We start from the raw sequence: 19374 nt of genomic DNA, 5'->3' as shown, positions 1-19374 counted from the left end.
TTTAACATATAACCTTTAGGCGTTCATTACCTCGTCCCAATTATGGTTGGGTTCTGTTGGCCGATTCTGTTGGTGGAACTGGATTCATTAAGTCTTCTTAACATCTGATCCGGTTCCCTTCCCTCTCTTTTCTACACTCAATCCCGGTCTTTCAAATGACTGAGTGCAATAAAAGCAATACATATGTTTTACCTAATAATTTGTCTATTTCCTTCCTCCAAATAATTATTAATTACCTAAAGAATGATTTGATGAGGAATTTTAATGGATTTCATAAGCAGATTCAATACCAGATTCAATAATGCTTTCCGACCTCAGCCCTACTCCCAGGTGTTACCCTTAGCCCCTGACCTTTTAGAGCTCCATAGTCGATGCGTTGCTTGAGTTTGCCCTCCTCTACGATGATGGCACAGTTGGTAGTCAGGAGCAGCTGGCGAGGCCTAGGCTTGTAACCCTTTCTGTCATACTTAGTCACTGACACCGCATACTGAAGGGAGGAGAGAGGAGGGTGATGAGGAATAGACTCAATTAACACATCCATCCATCCATCTCAGAAATACCAACCAATAATAACATAATTCAAGTATAATCTTGCCCAATCAAATCAGATGAATCTTAGAGATCAATAAAGTACAATCTTGCCCAATCAAACCACATACATCTTAGAGATCAATAAAGGGCAAACCTGTCCAATCAAATCACATGTACTGTAGGGAATAGTAACAATCAACCATTAGTTATGCTACTAACCTTCATCTTCTCACTTCCCAGAGCCTGCAGCACCTTGGGGTTGATCTCCTCACCATCTAACGGTAGGAAACAGTGTCTTTAACATGGAGTGGTTTCAACGTCTTAAATCTTAGAATGTTTTTTTTTAATTATTTGTAATTAGTAATTAGTAATTAGAAAAGTGCTATACAAATAAAGTTATTATATTATTATTATTTATTAGTATTATATATATACAGTATTACAGTTATGTCCAAGTCTAAGAGTGAATGTTTACTTAGTCTTGTGCTGACAAACAGTTTGGGAACACTCTGCGGGTAGTTGTCCTTCTTGTCCTTGAAGATCTCACTGGCGATCATCTTCTGTTCCATCTGGAGAGACCGAAGGACAGATTCTATCAGACTGTGATGTACAATAAAATGCTACTGTATTAAGAGCCCTAATGTGTGAGGTTAGTCTTCACATTACATTTCACACTGTGCTCTACAAATGGACCTTAACAAAGACTAAGAAAGCTGAACACATTTGATTAGTTCTCAGGTCTCTGCATTGGCTACCACTGTGTCATAATTGAATCTACTTTAAAATACTGCTGCTAGTCTATAAATCACTTAATGGTTTAGGGCCAAAATACGTCTCTGACTTGCTTCCACCCTATGAGCCCTTTAGACTGACTTTTCTGTTGGAACAAACTTCAAAAAGATCTCAGATCTGCTCCAAATCGGACTATTTTCAAACAGGCTAAAGGGGTTTATGTTCACCATTGCCTTGGTTTGAAATTTGATTTATGCGCGTGCTGTCTTTATTTTCATATATTTTATGTAAAGCACTTTGAATTGCCTCTGTGTATGAAGTGTGCTATATAAATAAACTTGCTAGGGGTGGGAAATCACCAGAGGCCTCACAATACAATACTATCACGATACTTGAGTCACGATACAATAGTATTGCGATACTAAATATATTGCGATATGCTGAGTATTGCGATATTAATATTGCGATTTATTAAATTTTTTCAACTGCAAAGTAAAACTTTGTCAACATGTTTTATCTAATAAAATAAAGTTCAGTCTGTTCATCTCACTTCAATAATTATTATTGCAGAACATGGTATTTTCTCAAGCAGACAGATGTAAACACTGTAATCTGTGTTGCATGTACCTGACAAACTGAACTGTTTGTATTACAGTCATATTCCAACTTAACTGAATGCACATGTGTGCATGTGTGTGGACTACTGTACTATTACAGGTATTGAAATGAACAATGCAATTTCCTTATACAATTTTTTTTTTTTTTAAATAATTAAATATCGATACTTGGCGTTCCTGTATCGATACAGTATCGGCACGCAAAGTATCGCGATACTACTACTAAAACTTGCCTTGCCGTAACATTTATTGCCTCACAGAAAGATAATGGGCTGAAGATACATTCATGGCATGATTTCAAGCAGGGACGTCATTTTGGTATGGCAAGGTATGGCACTCGCCATACCTTAACAAATAAAAATGTTAAAAAAATAAAAATAAAAATAAGAATTATTAAAATTGTTTATGTTGATTTAGAATTCGAATGTCAACATTATGAACGAAGCTTCGAACTATTCGGTACAGCCCTAGCATGTTTTGATATTGTCAATTATCTCACTTTTACTAGGTGACTTTTACTGTGACTAACTGAAATATGCCCAAAAAAAAGGAAAATGGACATAGGGACGTTTTTTAATCAAAGGGCAGCAGAGACAAGTGATACAGGGACACAGGTAAGGTCTGGCTTAGTGATTATAATAGTGCAGTTCAGCATTCAGTAACCCATACTTTTTGTGAATGTGTTTTTGATACTACATTCTGTTGAACACACACCTCAAAACCGTACCTAAGGAAAATTGGCTCAATTGCAAGAAAAGTAATAGACAGTTATGATATTACATTCTGCATAATTTGTATGCAAAATATTGTGGTTCCCTGCTTTAGTCTGTTGACACATTTCTATACTAAAAATGCTTGTGTAGTCCTGTGTCATACTTAAATGTCATATAACTGAATTGTATAGAAACAACTCACCAAAAGTGACTATTGCACAACTGATTTGACAAAAAAAAATCACCAATCCTCACCATACCTTGCCTTTTACTGAAATGACGCCACTGATTTCAAGTTCCATGGTCTGGCTGAGCTAGCAGGTCTCTTCCCTGGTGTTTCCAGTTCCTTGGTCTGGCTATAAGCTAGCAGGTCTCCTACCTGGTGTTTCCAGTTCCTTGATCTGGCTATAATCTAGCAGCTAGCAGGTCTCCTACCTGGTGTTTCCAGTTCCTTGGTCTGGCTATAAGCTAGCAGGTCTCCTACCTGGTGTTTCCAGTTCCTTGGTCTGGCTATAATCTAGCAGCTAGCAGGTCTCCTACCTGGTGTTTCCAGTTCCTTGATCTGGCTATAAGCTAGCAGCTAGCAGGTCTCCTACCTGGTGTTTCCAGTTCCTTGATCTGGCTATAAGCTAGCAGGTCTCCTACCTGGTGTTTCCAGTTCCTTGATCTGGCTATAATCTAGCAGCTAGCAGGTCTCTTACCTGGTGGTTCCAGTTCCTTGGTCTGGCTATAATCTAGCAGCTAGCAGGTCTCTTACCTGGTGTTTCCAGTTCCTTGATCTGGCTATAAGCTAGCAGGTCTCCTACCTGGTGTTTCCAGTTCCTTGATCTGGCTATAATCTAGCAGCTAGCAGGTCTCTTACCTGGTGGTTCCAGTTCCTTGATCTGGCTATAATCTAGCAGGTCTCCTACCTGGTGTTTCCAGTTCCTTGATCTGGCTATAAGCTAGCAGCTAGCAGGTCTCCTACCTGGTGTTTCCAGTTCCTTGATCTGGCTATAAGCTAGCAGCTAGCAGGTCTCCTACCTGGTGTTTCCAGTTCCTTGGTCTGGCTATAATCTAGCAGCTAGCAGGTCTCTTACCTGGTGGTTCCAGTTCCTTGGTCTGGCTATAATCTAGCAGCTAGCAGGTCTCTTACCTGGTGTTTCCAGTTCCTTGATCTGGCTATAAACTAGCAGGTCTCCTACCTGGTGTTTCCAGTTCCTTGATCTGGCTATAAGCTAGCAGCTAGCAGGTCTCCTACCTGGTGTTTCCAGTTCCTTGATCTGGCTATAAGTTAGCAGCTAGCAGGTCTCTTACCTGGTGTTTCCAGTTCCTTGATCTGGCTATAATCTAGCAGGTCTCTTACCTGGTGTTTCCAGTTCCTTGATCTGGCTATAAGCTAGCAGGTAGCAGGTCTCTTACCTGGTGTTTCCAGTTCCTTGATCTGGCTATAATATAAGCTAGCAGGTAGCAGGTCTCTTCCCTGGTGTTTCCAGTTCCTTGATCTGGCTATAAGCTAGCAGGTAGCATGTCTCTTACCTGGTGTTTCCAGTTCCTTGATCTGGCTATAAGATAGCAGGTACTGTATCAGGTCTCTTACCTGGTGTTTCCATTCCGGGTCGATCTTCTTACAGTAGCTCCACACCATGTTCTGCATACAAAGTGTCCTCAGGTGATCCGACACCTGTGGATAGGGAGGGAGAGGTGTGAAAATGTAAAATCAAGTTTTTGCACATGTGCATCCACACCACCAGGGTCTGGATTAATTGTTTGGGATTCACTTTTAATTAAATCAATTTTGAATGTACATTCTAACCTTCTCATGTCAAGTTTTTCCAGATTTGAATATGGAAGAAAATCCATGTGCCACAGTGGGCACCAGCGTTATGTGCCAGTCTGGGGAGCACGCAGATATGTGTGTGTAGGTGGGTGGGTGTATGCACAAGTATGTTTTTGCTGCGTGTGTTTATATCCCCACCTCGGTGAGTGCGGCTGGTGGCGTGGGCCAGCTCTTGTCCAGGACATTCTTAGGCAGGTTCCTGTGTAGCTTCATGAGGAAGGAGTAACGGACATAGTCCAGGAAGTACTCGTTCTCTGGGCAGCGCGGCTCACGGCGGTAGATAAAACCCTTGATGAACCTGAGGGAGGAGAAGAGAGGAGGGATGTCAGAAGGAATGAAAAACCTGAGAAAAAAATGGTGGGTTGGAAATGAAAGAGATGGCTAAAGTACTTGACAGTTATTATGAAAACCTGTAAACATTACATAATTAATAAACAACAACAAAAACAACTTACAGTTCTGAATGTTGCTCCTTGTTACACAAAATAAAACAAAAAGTGTCTTGGACAAAATGATAACTCGCCCAGGTTACTATCAGGCAGGACAGACAACCCCCACCACAGGACCGGACACAGACGAAAAAAAATACTTCCAACCTGACGACATCAATCAACACAAATGGACTTCATATATTTCACTTAAATACAAAGAGCCTGAGACCTAAACTTGTTGAAATCAGACAATTGTTTTTGAACGGTAAGGCTAACATATTGTGTTTCACAGAAACAAAACTAGACACATCTGTACAGGATCCAGAGATTGAAATCGAGAACTATTCAATAGTCAGGAGGGATAGAAATCAGTATGGAGGTGGCGTCTGCGTGTATATTCACAAAGATACCAAATTCATCAACCGTACTGACCTTAACACTTTCAGTGCCACGGACGACATATCTCGTTTTATTAGGCCCCCCACTGAGTGCCCACGACGACAAATATCGTTTTATTTGTTTATTAGCGATCTGATTTCATATTTCATCAACCGAGTCTCCCGTTGGTACAGCAGCTCCTCCAGCAGCTCAGAATGGAAAAAAGCGCCCCCTATCGTCTATCCCTGTGTAACTGCAGGTCAGTCGCTTAGACTGACGGGACGGGAATCAGCCTGGAATATATATTCACAGTAGCCAATACTCAATCAATAAGCGTGATCGATATTTGGAATGGCGATCAGGAATTGGAATGATCTTTTTGGAGAACATCTGATCTGAGGTAAGGAATCTATTTTACCAGTCTTGGGATAATCAGAGTTGTATTCGCTGAGATCTCAGCGTTTGCCCTATGTGTGTGTGTGTGCGCGATCGCTGATGAGGAAATCAGAGAATCGATTTTTCAGCTCGCGTCTCTAGCGTGCATACGTACACATATACTATCGATAATCTAGCGTTTATTTGAAAGCGATTCATAAATAGGCCGAAAAATTACAACGTTTTTGTGTATTCTAGAATATTCCAGTAAACGTCTTTTATCATGGAATCTTTATATTTTCCTTGAAAACGAGGGCTTTTCAAAATGCTATAAAACGAAAATTAACCGATAAAAAAACAATCCGCTTCGACAATGTTGACTGGAAAACGAGTCATTGATAAGCGACGGGCAGATTAGACACATAATTTAAAACATAGATTAGGCGTTTTTAAGGCTAACATTGAAGTGGATGGTGGGCATTCAACCGGTAAATCAAGGTTAAGCAAGGGCTCTGAAAGTGTTAACCATGACGAAATTTAAACTGTTTGGATTGAAATCTTATTTGAAAGGGCGAAATCAGTACTAGTAGGCACAATCTATAGACCGCCAGAACACAGTGGCTTCTATGACACACTTGATGGGTGTTTAGCTGGGGTGGAGGGCGTAGAAAAGATTCTTATTGGGGACTGGAACACGGATATGCTACGTAAAGCAGCACCCGTCTTCAAAGCCTTCAGTAGGTTTTGTGATCTGCACGGCCTCAGCCAGCTAATCACCCAACCCACAAGGGTATGTGATTCAACACAAACCACCATTGACCTCATTCTGACCTCTGACAAGTCCATGATCTCCAACAAAGGAGATAGCATGCGGGTTAAGTGATCATTATATGATTTTCTGTACCTGCAAAAAGCTAAAACAAAAGGCCGGCTGTCACAAAACAGTCACATCTAGGGACCTCAAAACCTACTCTAGGAGAGGCCTTTAACCCTTTCTCTGCCACGCTTATATCCATCCTTGTAGCCAGTCTGCCAGCTCTATTTGTCTATGGAGATGTTCAGCTACTTTGCAGGGCTATAACTTTTTAAATTGTATTGCTAAATTGACATTACTATGGCCCATTCAACATCGATTAGCTATCGTTCAGGATGTAGGAACGTTTTACTTTTTCATTCACACATTCATACAAAATACGGTCTAGACTAGAGTATAAATATGTTTTTATCGTTTTCTGCAGTATTTCATAGAACGTGAGTTATAGCCATAAATGCATATATTAGATCATCAAATGCAGTTTGATACCAATTGACGCCAGATAAAAAATTTCAACTGTACAAGGTCCCAGACGTTATGACTCATCATGCACGGTTGACCGGAGGGGGGGGGGGGGGGGGGGTCGTTTATAAGTCCGTGGCCGACGTTAAATCATTCATGTAGTATGGGTGATATATAGATCAGAGCAGTTTTTGTATCGAAAATGGTAAACAAACAGGCTGAAACTCACCCCAGTCTCCTCGTAGCGTTGGGTGATGAGCGTGGAGCAAAAAGATTGCTATTATGGGATGTTGATCTATGCGATCCATTTCCAGGTTGTATAATACTATATACATCCAAATAATGTTGTTTATTGAGTTATGGCAACGGATCGCTATCCAGTGTGTCAAGATGGAGTCCCGCGAGCGATAGCGAGTGGCCGGACAGAATAGGGAGACACACCGGCATCACAATTATCGACATCCGGTTGCAACTCGCCGATCGGCCACCAGGTGGCGGTATTGAAGCGTTGGAGAGTTGAGCGGAGATCTACAGCACCAGTCAAGGATCCGTGGGTGAAATATGAATACCATGACAGAAATTTGAAATATTGATCTCAAAGACGCTGTAAAACGTCATTGGCAGATTACGCATGGCGAGGAATGACGTGGTAACACGTCATTGGCGAGAAAAGGGTTAACCAAGAACTGGAGAGCATGGACTGGTCAGATGAGCTCAGTGGTACACAGGTTGAGGAAACATGGCTTGGATTCAAAACTAAATTCACAACGATAGGTTATGTAGATAACCTAGTTATATTAGTATTGGCTGAGCGTCCCGCTCTGAGCCTTATGAGATACCCCTTATCTCCTATGATACCTATTGTATCTCCAACGAAAACAACTACATGCACCCCACCTGTCTGGGGCCCCGCCCCTATGGTGGCACCGCCCATATAACCGTGACTCTGGTCACCAAAACACCCTTCCTCGCCAAATCCCGTCCCAGGAAAAGATCCCTCAAGAGGGAACTCAGGGCCGCGCAGAGCGGGACGCTCAGCCAATACTAATATAACTAGGTTATCTACATAACCTATCGTTATATATCGTATTTGCTTTCGCGTCCCGCTCTGAGCCTTATGAGATATGGGGAAGAGCGGACGCGAGACCCGACAAATGTACCCCCTGAGGACCCGTAAGCCCACATCAAGGGGTGCGGGGAGCCCTGTCACCCCATCCTTCCTAATGAAGGGGGGGCGCAGTCAACTCCACCTGAATGCGAACAAGAGGGAACTAGAACCCCTTGAACACACCGTACAGGCGGAACCACGTGTGACTCAACACACTGTGGCCCATACCCATACACTCCTGCTACCTGACCAAAGGACGGGAAGCAGGAAAGGCCACAGACCCCAGAACCGCCTGGGAGACAGAACCCCCGGTCATGTCCATGAGGTAAAACCTTACAAAGGGACCCGGGGAGGACCATGAAGCTGCAGCACAGATGTCCTCCACCGAGGCCCCACCCAGGAGAGCGGCAGAAGCAGCCACCCCACGAGTGGAGTGCGCCCTGACGCCCCCAGGGGGATCCTGCCCAGCCAACATGTAGCAGAGGGTAATGCCCTCGCACAACCAATGGGACAGGCGCTGCTCCGACAGTGCCTTACCAGCACGAGCCCCACCGTAACAGACAAAAAGCTGGTCGGTAACCCTGAAGTCCTGAGTACGGCTGAGGTAAATCCCCAAGCACGGACATGACAGGTGAAGGTCCGCATCTAACTCACTAGTGTGAGGAGGAGGACGAAACGCCTGAACCACAATATCCCGGGAGCGGAAGGAACTCCGGATATTCTTAGGCACGAAAGCAGGATTAAGTCGCAGAGTGGCACCGCAATCGGTCCGAAAAGACAGGCACTCTGGACGTACCGAGAGAGCACAGAGCTCACCTACGCGTTTAGCGGAAGTGACAGCCAGTAGGAACGCGGTCTTGAAGGACAGCTGTCCCAACGGCGCCTGCTCGAGCGGCTCAAACGGGGCCAAGGACAACCGACCGAGGACCAATTGAAGATCCCAAGTCGGAGCCAAGGAGCGTTGCACCGGCTTAACGCGTTGAGCGCCAAGCAGGAAACGCTTCACAAGAGGGTGGCTGAACAAGACATCCCCTCAAACCCCTCATGATAGGAGGATATAGCTGCTGCATATACCCTCACCGTCGAAACCGACAGTCTATCAAGGAGAGAGACTGGAGGTAACTAAGGACAGCATCCAGGGGGCAGGAGACTGAGTCCCGGCCCCCCGCCTTACACCACACTTGGAACATACGTCATCTGCCCGCGTAAGCGCGACAGTGGAGGGAGCATGCGCATTCCAGATGGTAACACCATCAGGATCAAGAACCTGCGCCCCTCAACGTACCCGTCCCAACAACTGACCTAACAGATGTATGGGGAAGAATCCCTGGCGGCACGGCATCGGTCCCAGACCCGCCTGGCCATGTCCAGACGTAATCCTCACCCGTCAGGATGAGGACCGCCCCGCGACAGTACACCTGCACCCACATTCTCCCTGCCGGGGACGTGGGGAGCCCTCAGGCCGCACAGATGGAGGACGCCCATAGCCAGCCGCCCGCCGCCTGGTGCAGACAGGGGAAGCGTACTCCTCCCTGTCTGTCGATACACGACACTGACGTCGTATCGTCCGTCCTGATCAACACCATTTGTGGACCAGAAGGACCGCTTTCAACACCAACACATTGAACGTAGCGCAGACCGGGCAGCATGGTTTGCCAGCTGCCCCCTACTGCGTTGGCCCGACCCGTCACCAGCGAGGGAGGCGTCGGTGAAAACGCGACGTGAGACAGCGCCGTAACCGTCCTAGGACGGAACCTCCCGAGCGTGTTGACAACACGCTCTGAGATGGATGCCCATAGCCCTCCAACCGTTGACTGGGAAGAGGAGTACTCTACATCCAGTCTACAGCAACCCCAGGCTGGTAGAGACCTGCCTGGTACAAGACCTGACGATCCACCTTGACCGCGAAGGACCAGAACGTCATCAGGGCAGAACACTCCGTAACCCCTGACGACGCAGAGGCCCCAGTGCGGCCTCCACGCACTTGGTGAAGATGCGGGGAGCCAGAGAAAACCGAACGGCAGCCTCTGGTACTCATACGCTAACCCTGCAAAGGAAGCGTAGGTAAGCCCTAGGATGGAAGATCGGAGATGCGCATACGCATCCTACAGGTCTATGGAGGAGAACCAGACCCTCACCTGACAGTGTTCAACAGGTAGGAGATGATCCAAAAAATGCTGAACCTTCCCATGGGACAGGTCCAGCCTGGGTCTTACACCCCTCCCTCCCGACTTCTCAGGCAGAGAACACCGGGAGGAGAACGCCACGACGATGGCTTGCTTCATCCACAGAGATTGGATCTCGTTGACCAGAGCTGTCACTGCTGGAGACCCTGACAATAGGGTCTGTACCAAACCTGAAAACGGGTGGGGTTGTGTAAACACAAGTCCCCGCCTCAGCGTTCTCTCAATCCACCTCGACATATGGTACTGCCGTAGTCATATGTGACAACACTCCCAACGCACCCGCCGTCACGTGGCGCAGGTCCGCCAGGAACTGTAGATAGTTGGCCCGGTCCCCCCGCTGTGCGTAGCCAACCCTGGAACCGTGCGAGCAGCACGTTCTGTGTCGGAACATCTGACCCTGACATTACCCACGAGGCAATCGCACCCACGGGGGAACCCCGACAGAAAGGGCCGGTCTGATACGGGGGGCTTCCGATGAAAAAAGCCCCCCCACTGAACACCCCTCCAGAACATGCTGAGGAGTTGTTCTGCAGCCGGACATGCAAGGTGTAAAGCCCCCATGGGTTCCTACACACCGTAGCCCTGCAGTGATATTACTACCACCCCAAATCATGTGAGCTGCGACCACTTGCCAACATTTCAGGAGTGGGAGGCACCAACATGATACCTGGCCTGGCGAAGGCGAGGCCGGGGAAGCCCGCACTGTGTGCCTCAAAAGGTTTCGAGCCCCCCTGCTGACAACACTTAAGTTGACAGACGTAACACCAGGCTCAACCAACACAGTTCAAGGTGTGGGAGCCGCTTGACAGCACAACATTCTCACGGACAGACCCAGGCTCAGCCATCAACTGGGTGTCAGCCCCTGTCCCCATGAGAAGCGAAAGGGGGGCCGCCCGCGCATCAACGAAGGCACGCGGCCCGCAGCCAAAGGAAACAATCAGAGCCCACTTTTTCCGCTGGTGTTGGGGAAGGGAGTGATCGAAGAGCGGGCTGCTCGCGGCAGGACGGTGACGGCTTGTTTGTTCAAGCCGAACCCATCCTACATGGCCGATCCCTCGGCCGCCAAGGCTGTCGGCCTTGTGGACACCTGTCGAATCAACGCCCAGGATACCTCCGGCGGGGGAAAACATGGCCGCCTGTCGAGGGCCTCGTCATCGCCGCTGACGAGGCCGTGCTCTCTCCTCTTCTGGCTGCGCGGTGTGAGGCGGTGTAGGGCCTAGGACAATACCGCCCGCGCTCCAGCAGAAGACCAAAATCCCCTGCGGAGAGGGGAACCCTGAGCGGTTATAGCTTGCGGCTGGGTCAAAGCTAATAACGTCAACAACCTCGCGCGATGTGTCGACGTCGGCTGGCCCTCAAGGCCCCGCCACCAGACACCATTTTCTTAATAGAAAAAAACAGCAATTCGAACACGGTTCTAATCGTTGCCAATTCCATACCGTGGCGGTACAAGCTTAACAGCCCACCAGCCACTCGCCAGGCCGACCCACCCATGGCGTCAGCCGGGCGGGGCACTGTTTCAATATGTCAAAAACAAAGGACTGATGTTAACACGGAGCACCAGTGGTGGTTGCAAACAGCAACCTCCACTGTGGTGTGCACCATGAAAGGGTTAAATGAATAAAAGAACTAAACCACAAAATACTGTAGAATGAGCAAACCCATACACACAAAGTTAAGGGGAGGCGGACCAGAGCGAACTAGTCCCGCCTTCATTCAAAATATTCACAACAGCACACCAGCCCTAGTTTAGCCCATTTACCAAAAAAGGTAAACAAAGCCCCCCCCCGCACTACTCCCCCAGTATACCGATTGACCGTCAGTATGAATGGTTGAGAGGAGAGAAAACTGTAGCAAGACAGACCTTCTCATAGCAGAGTGACAAAACGAAACAATAGCCCACTACACAGGGCCGCCTCAGGGGGTGGGGGGCCTCGCGTCTAAATACGCACAGGGCCTCACATTTCTCCCCGGCGGCCCTGCCCTTATACTACTGCAGCCTAGCGTGAGGCGATGTGGGACCCAGATCAACAATTGCCTGCGCACAGACACGCAACATGTTTACCATGTCGGCTGGACCCATAGCCCCACTACCCGACGCCAATGTGGATAGGAACTAGCCAGCTGAGCCATAACCCGTCGTCAAGTCCCATCCTGCAGTAATATAGCTCTACTGCTACACCGCCGAGCTCACGCATCGCCCCAGATGGGGACACCGTTCAACAGACTCCGCCGGAACACAAGGTAACATACCTGGCTAGGCAACCTAGCCACGGCCTACCCTGTTGTCAACCCATTTACCCGAAAAAAGGTAAATATGACTCAGCAAAAAAAAACACAACAGCTACCGACTGACCTTCATTGATGAACCGGGCAAGAGGAGGGAGAAGTGACAACATCTCACGGCGGAGACATTAGAACAGCGTAGCAGTTAGCAGTAGTAATAGCATGTGGCATTAGCGATAGCATGTAGCATAGCATTAGATGTTTAGTAGCATGTCCAAGACAGCTTGGAAACCGTTCCCTGAAGTGAATGTTCACCAAACCATCCTGCCCCCGGCGCCAACACACAACATGGTTGTGTAACAAAACAAACCAGCATTACTAACACTAATACCCATGCCTGAAGACACAGGGCCTACCTGAGTACAAGCTGGCCCGACAGCCAGTCTTGTACAGCTGAACCTCGATGTGCTGTCATCAGACGAGGAACATCAACATAGGCCCGTCGTGTCGCCGAAAACATGTGTCGAAGATGCCAGGGGCCAGCAACCTCCGGTAAGCTTTCAACATTATGACTCTGATCTTTTTCATCCTGCTAGTTAACGTATGGTGCACGCAGCCATTACGCTGGGACGAAAATAGAGGAAGGGTGTTTTGGTGACCAGAGTCACGGTTATATGGGCGGTGCCACCATAGGGGCGGGGCCCCAGACAGGTGGGGTGCATGTAGTTGTTTTCGTTGGAGATACAATAGGTATCATAGGAGATAAGGGGTATCTCATAAGGCTCAGAGCGGGACGCGAAAGCAAATACGATATATAACAATACTTAACAACATGGCACCCCTAAGAACCACCAGGGTTAAAAATCACGCTGAGCCATGGATGCACACTGGAATACTGACCGCTATGAAAACCAGAGACAAAAAATGCTCTGAACTTCATAAAAGTCAGACAAAGCTGACTTCATCAAAAATGTCATCAATGACAAAACTGAGGAAAACAAAAACAAACCATGTGAACTTTGGAAATTACTCAATAATCAACTAGGCTGCAGTAAAAAACTTAAAACCAGATTCTCAAACATAAACATAAAGACGGACAACACGCTCATCACAGACAAGCTGGATGTAGCCAATTACTTAAACATTTTCTTCACAAACATAGCCACAACACTGGTAAACAAACTACCCTCCCACTCAGGGCATTATAGGGTAGAACACATAGTAGCATACTACAAAAACCTAGGGGTCCGCAAAGACGACTTCAAACTGGAAATGGTAATAACAGACGAGGTACTCAAAAAACTGAGCGCCCTCCAACCTAACAAGGCCACTGGCCATGACAACATCCCCTCCAAATTCCTCAGAGACTCAGCAGCCACCATCACCCCAGTCATCACACACATAATAAACCTCTCCATAAAACAGGGACACGTCCCCAAGGACTTCAAAATAGCGAGAGTGACCCCTCTGCACAGAAAGGGCAGCAAATTAGACCCAGGCAACTACCGCCCTGTTCCTATTCTTACCTCCATCTCGAAAGTCATGGAAAAAAATTGTCTACGAACAGGTCGAAAAGTACATGGCGGAAAAAAATCTAATCTACGAATTCCAATCTGGCTTCAGAACATCCCACTCCACTGACACATGCCTTCTCTATTTGAACGACCAAATCAAACAAGAGGTGGACGTGGGCAAATACTGCGGCATGGTCATACTGGACCTACAAAAGGCCTTCGACACTGTCAATCACTCCATTCTGATTGACAAGCTAAAAGCTATTGGTTTTGATAGTTTATCAGTGAGCTGGATGCAATCCTACCTTGAGGGGAGAGAACAGATGGTGGAGGTAAACTGTACTCTATCCCCCCCCCCTCACAGTGAGCTGTGGTGTTCCACAAGGAAGCATACTAGGACCGCTACTGTTCCTAATTTATGCAAATGACATGTCGTCAGCTTGTGACTGCAACTTGTTCTTGTTCGCGGACGACTCAGCCCTGCTGGTCTCTGACAAGAACAAGTTACAGGTTGAAAAAACCCTCAGCTCAGAACTCGGCAGAATCTGCACCTGGCTCGCCGACAACAAACTATCATTACACCTGGGTAAAACAGAGTCCATTCTCTTCGGTTCAAATAACAAACTCGGCAAGACCGACGAGTACAGTGGGTGACAATATTGTCACAAGGAAAGATGAAATTACCTACCTGGGTTCCATCCTAGAGGCTAATCTTTCCTGTGACAAAATGGCATCCAATGTAATAAAAAAAAGTCAACCAACGAACTCGATTCTTGTACCGGATCTCCTCTCTGGTAAACAAGAATACCCTGAAGACTCTGGCAGGAGCACTCATTCAAGGGTACTACGACTATGCTTGCACCTCATGGTACCAAAGCACCTCAAAGGCGCTAAAAACAAAATTACAAACATCTCAAAACTAACTGGTCAGACTACTGCTTGACCTTACTCCTAGAACCCACCTCACCCCTGCCCACTTTGACAACCTAGGATGGCTTAGAGTAGACGACAGAGTACAGCAACTTGCAATGGGCCTGGTCTACAAGATACACTACACGACCAAGGTACCCATGTACATGTCAAAATACTTCCCAAAGGTCAGTGAATACCACGATCACAACACCAGAGGGAGCTCCACAAATCATGTTAAACCCAGATTCGGCTCAAACAAGGGACTAAACACGTTTCGCAATTATGCCACATCAATGTGGAACGCCCTACCCAAAGCTGTAAAGGAATGTGAATCACTACCCACTTTCAAAACCACTCTCAAAGAACACCTACGGGAGACTGCAATTCGAAACTGGCTCCTGTAAATGTCCAAACCCCCCCACCCCCTCCTAATAGACAGTCTCCTCCCCACCGTATGTATATATATTCTCTCCCCACCGTATGTATATTTCTCTCCCAATCACCCACCCCCTCCAAATGTACAGTCTCCTCCCCACCGTATGTATATTTCTCTCCCACCCACCCACCCCCTCCTAATGTACAGTCTCCTCCCCATCATATGTATATACTCTCTGTCAGGATCTATGGGTAACAGTACTGTATATTTGCATATCATATATGTCACAAATGTAACAGTACTATATACCTGTATGTCATGTATGTCCCTATGCCATAAATGTCATGATGTCATGTATGTTGTGTATGTCATAAATGTCACTATGAATTGAAAATGGGGGACCCTGATGTAAACAAGACAAACGTCTTTCTCTGGTCTGCATCCCCTTAACAATTGTATGTATTGAGCCGTACTGTATTGTACCCATTCTGCAATCTGTTAAATAAAGTTTTCATTCATTCATTCATTCATTCATTCATTCAACCATTCAGTATATTCTAACAGCTTTTTGGTACAGTATGCCCTCTGCTGGCCAGCTCCAGTAAGTACCTGCGGATGGTATCGGCAGCCTGCCTCCTGCGCTGTGCTCTCCTCCTGGCGAGGATTCCCCTCCACCACGCCTGGATCTTTATGGCTGAGGAAAGACGGAGGTCAAGTTGACACTTAGATGTTGCTCTTTCGAGAAGTGCCCATTAGTTACACTGTAGTTCACTATCAAAGTTAGTATAGTGTATCTCATAACCACAATCAGTTCACCATCACTCGCATATCGATCACATACAGAATCTATTGACTTAGGTGACTTGTTAACACCTTTAACCATACTGATTTAAACATAGTTTAAATTACAATCAACAACACAAAAGCAGTCCTTCTCACCAGCGTTTCTGAGTTTTTGGTATTTGGACTTCTGGCTGTAGCCCTTCCATCCTGCCTGTAGTTTGGTGGCTATGGAGTAGAAACAGGAGAGAGAGAGAGCGAGAGAGAGGTTCACTTTCAGAGGTCTGGTTCCATCTATGTTGGGAACGTTAGATCATCTACTGTGTCTACCGCTCTCACCAAGACTGTGTTTCTTGGTCTCTAGTGCTTCTTCTGTGGAAAACAAGGTCTTTGGGAAACGGATGAAGATTTTGGATCTGTGAAATAACAACAAGATAGAATTCATAGACAAATTTCTATATTTTATTTATGTATTTTAGACATAAAAGTATTTATTTAATGTTTTCTTTTTTATACTTCAATTGAAGGTTATTGTAGTCTTTTAGGCAGGTTACCATAGGGCCCATGACGACCACCCACAAAGCGTCTGTAAGACTGACAACATGTTGCTGCTGTGTATGTTGAGTGGGTTACTGACCTGCCCAGCTTGTACTCCTCAGGCTTGTATCCCAGGTGTTTGACCAGTGTGGACACTCCATCAGCCAGCTTACCCTGCCAGTTAGGCCATGTGTCTGGACACAGCGACTTGTACCTGACAGAACAGACAAGTACACTGTCCAGTAACTACATAGGTAGATGAATGTCTCTAAAAAATGCTCATTTCCAACCGATAATTCATTTGGAATGGATTCCCATCCGGAGCCCATCTGTACGCAGATGATACTGTTGTGTGTTGTATTGCCGAATCCATACAATTGGTCATTGAGAACGTACTACTTTCCTTTATTACCCTCCAGGAAGCTCTTATTAAACTTAAATTGGTTCTCAGTGGTAGTAAAACTAAATGTATGCTGTTTACTAGAGCCAGAAACATTGGTACAGTGGTTCTAGCATTGAGCGTGTCACTGAATATAAATATCTTGGTGCATGGCTCGATGAGAAATGTACATTTAAATCCAAGTTGCGACAGCGAATTGGCTTCCTATACAGAAACAGAACCAGCTTTCCTTTGATTAGTAGGAAGAGGGTTGTCGAGGCAGTTTTCTTATCAGTCTTTGACTATAGTGATGTAATTTATAGGCATGCTGCAGCCTCAACCCTTAAATCCCTGGACTCTGTATATCACTCTGTAATTTTGCTATGATGCCGCTAGCGGCCTAGCTCATGGAATGAACTCCAACAGTCCTTAAAGCTCGAGATGATTCTCCCCTCTGTTGCAGAATTAAAAACCTCCAACCATCAAGTTGTACGTGTTTTAATTGATTTGTTATCCTTACTTTTGCCTTGCCTTGTCGTCTTATTGTTATGATTTTATATGCCTTTTTTTGCTTATTTCTGTATGTACTGTACACACATGGCATGACTGTAAATGAGGGAACCCTCAGTTGCCTTTCGAGTTTAAATAAAGGTTTGAAATTTTATTAAATTAAATCCACTACTAATAAGTGTGTGATTCAGTCCACGTATTCATGTATAGAGATGATGTGCAGCTTCTTAGTGGAATCCCAATCCCTTTCTTCAGACTAACACTTCAGTCTGAAGTGTGACATCAGAAACTCCTGTCCTTATGTTTCGATGAAGATTACATACTAAAGAAAGGTGAAGATTACATACTAAAGAAAGGTGATCGATGAAGATTACATACTAAAGAAAGGTGAAGATTACATACTAAAGAAAGGTGAAGATTACATACTAAAGAAAGGTGAAGATTACATACTAAAGAAAGATGAAGATTACATACTAAAGAAAGATGAAGATTACATACTAAAGAAAGATGAAGATTACATACTAAAGAAAGGTGAAGATTACATACTAAAGAAAGGTGAAGATTACATACTAAAGAAAGATGAAGATTACATACTAAAGAAAGGTGAAGATTACATACTAAAGAAAGGTGAAGATTACATACTAAAGAAAGGTGAAGATTACATACTAAAGAAAGGTGACTGACTGCAAACTGTCCTTAAAAAAGCAGTAATTCATGATAAGCTGTGACCAATACCTACAGGAAACCCCCCATTCGTATAGTTTCGTGCTCTCTTGATATGTGCCTCAACCTAATTGATTGATTGATTGAATGATTGAAAACTTTATTAACAGATTGCAGAATGGGTACAGTACAGTACAGCTCAATACATACAATTGTTAAGGGGATGCAGACCAGAGAAAGACTTTCGTCTTGTTTACATCAGGGTCCCCCATTTTCAATTCATCATAACATATACGACATACACGACATACAGATAGACAGTACTGCTACATCTATACACTTATGACATACCAGATTTGCAAATACAGTACTGTTTGTGATACAAAAGTGTCCAGAAAAGAGAGTATATACATTTGACGTAGAAACTGTACATTGGAGGTGGTTGGGTGGGTGGGGTGGGTGGGGTGGGGGGGTTGGGTAGGAGGGGTGGGTGGGGGACACTGTACAAGAAAAACTGTACATTGGAATATTGACAAAACCATACTTGGTCATTTACTGTACATTGGAGGGGGTTGGGTTAGGATATTTACAGGGGCCAGTTTCGAATAGCAGTCTCCCATAGGTGTTCTTTGAGAGTGGTTTTGAAAGTGGGTAGTGATTCACATTCCTTTACAGCTTTGGGTAGGGCGTTCCACATTGATACAAAGCACTGTAGCCATTATCTATGCAATTATCTATTGATCAGTTGTAGAACACGGATAGCTGTGCAAATGGTCAAGGTCAGTCTGAGGTATGGCTTTTAAAAATGTTACCTTTTTATTCTAGTGCCACCATGTGGCCGATTGGTGTGATATTTGTTGTGATGTATCAGCAGACCAATATATATCACTGCGGAAGATCCTGTGTCTGTATCATCTACAATGTTGTAACAAACAGCATGTTCTTAAAAGCATTTCTGGGACGGATAGGCCAACTCATATTAACTGCTTGGTCGCAACTACAGTACAAATAGAGGGTGCGGTACCTCTGTAGGAAGATCTCGTAGCGCCGCCTGTAGGCAAAGCCTGCCCTCCTCACTCGTAAGTTCTCCATCAGCCCCAAGTACTTAACCTGGTGGCGAATCAACACCTCATCAAAACGCCCTGGAGAGGGGGGGTAAATGGAGGAAAAGACAGAAAAAAACAGAAAAACAGCATTAGAAAGAACAAATGCAGAGTGTGGCGGTGGGGAACGTAGCAAAATAACATTATTAGAAATATTTTAAAATATACAGGCTAGGGAAAAAAACAATGATAATGATTCAACACTTCC

General features: G+C 45.6%; 1 protein-coding gene across 1 annotated transcript in view; it reads right to left on the bottom strand.

Moving 5' to 3' along the window:
• Nucleotides 1-19374, bottom strand: part of myo1cb (myosin Ic, paralog b) — a 149231-nt gene that overhangs the window by 7990 nt on the left and 121867 nt on the right. Inside the window, 10 exon segments of the mRNA XM_084319539.1 lie at nt 352-487; nt 751-806; nt 1007-1100; nt 4173-4256; nt 4551-4710; nt 15804-15888; nt 16134-16202; nt 16314-16390; nt 16612-16725; nt 19088-19205. Of these exon segments, the coding sequence (XP_084175665.1) occupies nt 352-487; nt 751-806; nt 1007-1100; nt 4173-4256; nt 4551-4710; nt 15804-15888; nt 16134-16202; nt 16314-16390; nt 16612-16725; nt 19088-19205 (993 nt within the window).

This window comes from Notolepis coatsorum (assembly GCF_963971535.1).
Source record: "Notolepis coatsorum genome assembly, chromosome: 1".
Lineage (NCBI taxonomy): Eukaryota > Metazoa > Chordata > Actinopteri > Aulopiformes > Paralepididae > Notolepis > Notolepis coatsorum.
Note: the sequence above shows the minus strand (reverse complement) of the source record. Positions and strands in the feature narration are given on the sequence as shown.